Below are 6,100 nucleotides of genomic sequence, written 5' to 3'. Positions count from 1 at the left end.
CAGTATTCATCTTACACTGTTAATCTCATCTCCCCCCTCATCTATTGGGTCCCATGTGGCTCAGTTGATAGAGCATGGCACTTGCAACACCAGGGTTCAATTGACATGGGGGACCAGTACAAAAATGTAAACACTCACTACTGTAAGGTGCCCTGGATAAGACCCTCTGCTAGATTACTACAATGTAAATGTATTTCCTCTGAGGATTCTGTCTTAGAAAGTAATAGAGCATCACTGTCAGTCAAGCTGCCAGTGATGCCCTTGTCTGCCCCAAATGGCTAGTAGCTCATCATACTCTCTCTGAGGAAGCTTGGAACATTTAATCCCAAAAGGTCTGAGTGATATTTAAAATATAATATGGACACATCAGAATAAAAGTAGACCATTCCATTTTTATAAATATAGAGCTTTAATTTATTAGTCAGCAACAACAATGGAAAGGGAAGAGAAAGTCATTTACACAAGTCATTACAATAACGTCAACTCTGTCTGTGCATTTCATATTTTTTCAGAAAGTCTTAACCGAGCAAAACAAAACAAAAACACTCCAAAACTAAAGACACATCTTAAAAAGACTTTTTGTTGTTGTTGCTGTAACACCCTGTTTTCAACTGGAGGAGAGTAGCAGTGGCTGTCTGCTTTTATTCTGGGAATGAATAGTATTCTATAGTGAAGAGTGGAAGGGCAAGCATGTCAATATCTGTAGGTACATTACACATAGTAGTTCTCATCCATTTTGTTTTTCTCTGAGGCTGTCCCTCAGACCTTGGCTGACATTGACCTGTACACTGGAAGAACAGAAAAACTACAACATAGTTTTTTTGTTTGTTTTATAATTACAGTACAAATACATACTCATGCACACAATGAAAAGCCAGCTTCCCAAATATTTTGGTTAGTAAGTGTCACAACATTGTTCAATGCTCTGTTCTGTAAGGACGTTTTTATTTTTGTACATGTAAAGCCAAACTCACCAATAAATGAAAATAGATGGCTCCTAGTCAGAAACAAAATGGCTGCTTAAGTAAAAGGGATCTGGGCATCGCACCATCTCAAGCTGAATTGTGCTTTTGTTTTTGTCAACCAAAATAAAATGTATTTGGCCAAAGTGTGCTAGGTTTGGCCCTGGCCAATGTTTTGAATATCTAATACCTTCCATAAGATTCAAGTCAATCTTTTAAAGATAAGAGAATAATGCCCTTTGTTCCAAAACCTTGACCCTTTCTTTACTCCCTCACACTCAATCCCATTGGATGTTTAGATAAACCAAAGAAAGCCTTAGAATGTTTATTTGATAAGTATCTATGGTGTTTGTTTCTTTTGATGACTTTTACTTGACCATTTTCACAACGTAGTTTACCACAATTGAGCGGCTCAAAGGTAAGATTTGAATCCTTTTTTCATCCTTTTGTTAACATATCTATTCGATTGACCTGGCCATTCAATAACAATCTTAGTGTCAACCTTCCCCCTCACACAAATATGAATTGCCTTGGAAACATTTGATATATTGATACCTTCCCTGATCCTGGCCATGTAGAACTGTTTTCATGCATACTGTAGGATACATAGTAACACAGCATTTAGAACAACTGGTTTGCCTGGGACAAAGGCATATACTGTACAGTGAGGAATAACCAATGAAGCCAGAAATAAAAACCATCAACCTATTTGGGGAGCCAATAAAATAGCAAGGGTATTCAACATACTCATTTAGACACCAGGTTCACAGGGATAGCTATCCAATGAGTGGAGGAATTTGTGCATCCTCTGCCATTGAACTTGCCCCCGAATCCCCCCTTCACTAAAACACGTGTAAACATTGGACAATAAATTGTGCCTTCCTGTATTATACTAATGCTAAAATGTTTATTCTATTCTACTGAGACATTTACTTTATGTTCGTATTCTTATCTTTAATATTTTCTTTATGTTGTTGCACTGTCGAGAAGGAACCTGCAAGTAAGCATTTTGTTGGATGGTGTATACCATGTGTATCCCGTACATACGACAAATAAAACTTGAAACTTAAAGTGAGGAGTCTTTGTCCTTATGCAGTGATGGTGATGTTACTCTATGTTCAAACAATTCCTGGCGAGCCCTTAATATGAGTATTGCATTTCTGTCAAAGCAAACAACAAGCAAGATAGATATATCTCCATCTACCCCAACCCTCAGTTAATTTCTCTGTTTACAATGACACCTTTCAGTTCACAATGAACAGCCTTTACATGCCAGTTTACACATTCCAAACAGAGCTGTCAATGTCTAAATATGGAAAGATGAAGAATGTTGTAATGACAGTAACAACAATAATACAATTAATAACAATAATAACAATAACATTTGCCCAAAAGGTACCTATACACAAAGAGCATTTTTCTATAAGTACAAAGAAATCCACAGACTGATTCTATATACAACCTACAATAAATACTGTGTATCATATACTGTATTGTTCAAAGGGATGTAGGGTGTTTGTATGCCTCTTGTTTTTTACCACTGTGTGTTTTTTGATTTTCTTTCACCTAGTCACTCTCTTAAGTTGAGTCTTTCCCAGTTTCTGTAGAGTGCCGTTGAGGTTTGGAAGAGTTAAGGGACCCCTCATGTCTCCACCTCCTCCTCTCCCTCGCTGTGATGTCGGCGGTTGCGTGGTTTCTTCTGCTCCTTGAGTTCTTCCGTGTCTTTGCCCTTGATGGCTCCCATCATTGCATCTCCCAGCTGCCAGTAGTCCTCACAGTACTGGTTGATCAGGCCCATCTCTGGCTGGCTCAGGATGGTCAGCAGGTCCTTGTACTGACCCGCGCTGGGCGGAGACGGCCCCAGGCCCCCACCCTCCACCAGGAGGTTGTTGACGGCTCGGCTGGACAGGACCACTAGCTGCAGCTTGACCAGCGTGTGTTTGAAGTTCTTCTCTGTGGCCGTGCACTGGTACACCCCGGAGTCTGAGGGCTGGAGAGAACGCAGCAGCAGACCCTGCTCTGTCTTCAGTACCCGCCCGTCAGAGCGCATCTGAGAGAATGAGAGAGAGAGAATCTGAAGTCAAATGTCTACTGTTTGCTTCTCTCCCCAACCAAGGAGGGCCTACAGCAGCATCTTCTGCACAGATTCTGTCAGACCTGGGCCGTGACAGTAAATCTCAGAAAGACAAAAATAATAGTGTTCCAAAAAAAGTTACACTTGCCAGGACCACAAATACAAATTCCATCTAGACACCGTTTCCCTAGAGCACACAAAAAAACTATACATACCTCGGCCTAAACATCAGCGCCACAGGTAACTTCCACAAAGCTGTGAACGATCTGAGAGACAAGGCAAGAAGGGCCTTCTATTCCATCAAAAGAAACATAAAATTCCACATACCAATTAGGATCTGGCAAAAAATACTTGAATCGATTATGGAACCCATTGCCCTTTATGGTTGTGAGGTCTGGGGTCTGCTTACCAACCAATAATTCAGAAAAGGAGACAAACACCAAATTGAGACTGCATGCAGAATTCTTCAAAAATATTCTGTGCACAACGTAAAACACCAAATAATGCATGCAAAGCGGAAATAGGCTGATACCCGCTAATAATCAAAATCCAGAAAAGAGATGTTAAATTCTATAACCACCTTAAAGGAAGCGATTCCCAAACCTTCCATAACAAAGCCATCGCCTACAGAGAAATTAACCTGGAGAAGAGCCCCCTAAGCAAGTTGGTCCTGGGGCTCTATTCACAAACACAAACAGACCCCACAGAGCCCCAGGACAGCAACACAATTAGACCAAACCAAATCATGAGAAAACTAAAATATAATTACTTGACACATTGGAAAGTATTTACAAAAAAACTGAGCAAACTAGAATTCTATTTGGCCCTAAACAGAGAGTACACAGTGGCAGAATACCTGACCATCGTGACTGACCCAAAATTAAGGAAATCTTTGACTATGCACAGACAGTGAGCAGAGCCTTGATATTGAGAAAGGCTGCCGAAGGCAGACCTGGCTCTCAAGAGAAGACAGTCTATGTGCACACTACTCACAAAATGAGGTGGAAACCAAGCTGCACTTCCTAACCTCCTGCCCAATGTATGACCATATTAGAGACACATATTTCCCTCAGATTACTCAGACTCCCAAAGAATTTGAAAACAAATCCAATTTTGATAAACTCCCATATTTATTGGGTGAAATACCTCAGTGTGCAATCACAGCAGCAAGATTTGTGACCTGTTGCCACAAGAAAAGGGCAACCAGTGAAGAACAAACACCATTGTAAATATATTTTATATTTATGTATTTTTATTTGTACTTTAACTATTTGCACATCACTACAACACTGTATATATACATAATATGACATTTGAAATGTCTTTATTCTTTTCAAACTTGTAAGTGTAATGTTTATTTTGAATTTTTTATTGTTTATTTCACTTTTGTTTATTATCTATTTCACTTGCTTTAGCAATGTAAACATGTTTCCCATGCCAATAAAGCCCTTAAATTGAATTGAAATTGAGTGAAAGAGAGAGAGCGATAGAGACAGAGAGCGATAGAGAGAGAGTTATGACTTCTGAGAGTTATGAAGAAATAAGGTATGATGTAAAGCCAGGGTAGAAACAGGAGAGGCCAAGCTGACAGCTAATTTCCTGCTCTTGTTGGCAGCACAGCATCATCACCAACCACCAACTATACCACTATATCAGTGTTATGACTACCTAAACATTCTTCGACTAACACAATCCACATTGACCTGCAGTTCAATAAGTGCTCTAGTGATGTTTTCCATTGTCTCTTGATGTTTACCCTGATACATATTCAAGAGTGTTATTAGCAGCTGACAGCTTTTCTACCCAGAATCAGATGTGCTGAGCAACAGCCCTGCCAACTGAGTCATGCCAATGGGGATAGGCAGAATCCAACAGAAAAGCCAATACAACAGAAGTTACACCATAAAACTTTAACAAAAGCATCAGGGTGAGAAACCATGAGCTGGTCTTATGTTGTTTTATGTATGGGCCCATCCTTTGGGTAATGGGAAAGTTTGGGCTTTACCACGTCAGGTTGAAAACCAACCACCTGGTTGTCATGTCTGGATGGATGTTGTCTCTTTATCACAGTAATACATCAATAGACTGACAACAGTAATACATCAATAGACTGACAACAGTAATACATCAATAGACTGACAACAGTAATACATAAATAGACGGACAACAGTAATACAGCAATAGACTGACAACAGTAATACGTCAATAGACTGACAAAAGTTATACATCAATAGACTGACAACAGTAATACATCAATAGACTGACAACAGTAATACATCAATAGACTGACAACAGTAATACAGCAATAGACTGACAACAGTAATACATCAATAGACTGACAACAGTAATACATCAATAGACTGACAACAGTAATACAGCAATAGACTGACAACAGTAATACATCAATAGACTGACAACAGTAATACATCAATAGACTGACAACAGTAATACATCAATAGACTGACAACAGTAATACATCAATAGACTGACAACAGTAATACATCAATAGACTGACAACAGTAATACATCAATAGATTTCAGATATCAGATGAAACATACAGCAGCCTGACAAAGACTCTTCACCATCATTATGTAACAGAATGAGAAGTGCTGTCGACAGAGAGGAACATCACGTCCTTCTAGAGAGATTTACTCCTAAACCTATAAACTCCCTGTCAGAGAGGTGATGTATGGTTCAAGTTACCTTAGTTCATGGTATCCCTTAATATGTCTGAGTATAAAGTTCAATTGGGCAGAGAGTATACCTGTAGATCTCAACAGTGTTTTGGGAAGAATACTAGTTTGAGTGATATTGTGTGCGTCATAGATGGCTGCTTACCTCTTTACGGCGGTCACTGTTGTCCCTTTGCAGGTGCCACTTGATGGCGGCGTGAGGAGAACGGGCCTGGCACTCCAGGAAGGTGCTGCTGCCCTCCACCCCATACTGCACCATCTCCAGGGTGTTCTTATTAGCTGAGATAGAAAGACACCATGGCAACCATAGATTCAGTATTAGGTCCCACAAAGACCAAAAATCCAAAAGAGCAATGTTTTATTTATATCT

General features: G+C 39.7%; 1 protein-coding gene across 1 annotated transcript in view; it reads right to left on the bottom strand.

Annotated features, from left to right (window-relative positions):
• Positions 1–385: 385 nt before the first annotated feature.
• Positions 386–6,100, bottom strand: part of LOC120060174 (semaphorin-3F-like) — a 106,149-nt gene continuing 100,434 nt past the window's right edge. Inside the window, exons 18-19 of the mRNA XM_039009304.1 lie at positions 5,876–6,009; positions 386–3,012 (exon numbers count right to left, since the gene is read on the bottom strand). Coding sequence (XP_038865232.1) covers positions 2,605–3,012; positions 5,876–6,009 — 542 coding nt within the window. The 3' untranslated portion in view covers positions 386–2,604. The remainder of the gene's footprint in view (positions 3,013–5,875; positions 6,010–6,100) is intronic.

Source organism: Salvelinus namaycush, chromosome 2, assembly GCF_016432855.1.
Source record: "Salvelinus namaycush isolate Seneca chromosome 2, SaNama_1.0, whole genome shotgun sequence".
In the NCBI taxonomy this organism is placed as follows: Eukaryota; Metazoa; Chordata; class Actinopteri; order Salmoniformes; family Salmonidae; genus Salvelinus; species Salvelinus namaycush.
Note: the sequence above shows the minus strand (reverse complement) of the source record. Positions and strands in the feature narration are given on the sequence as shown.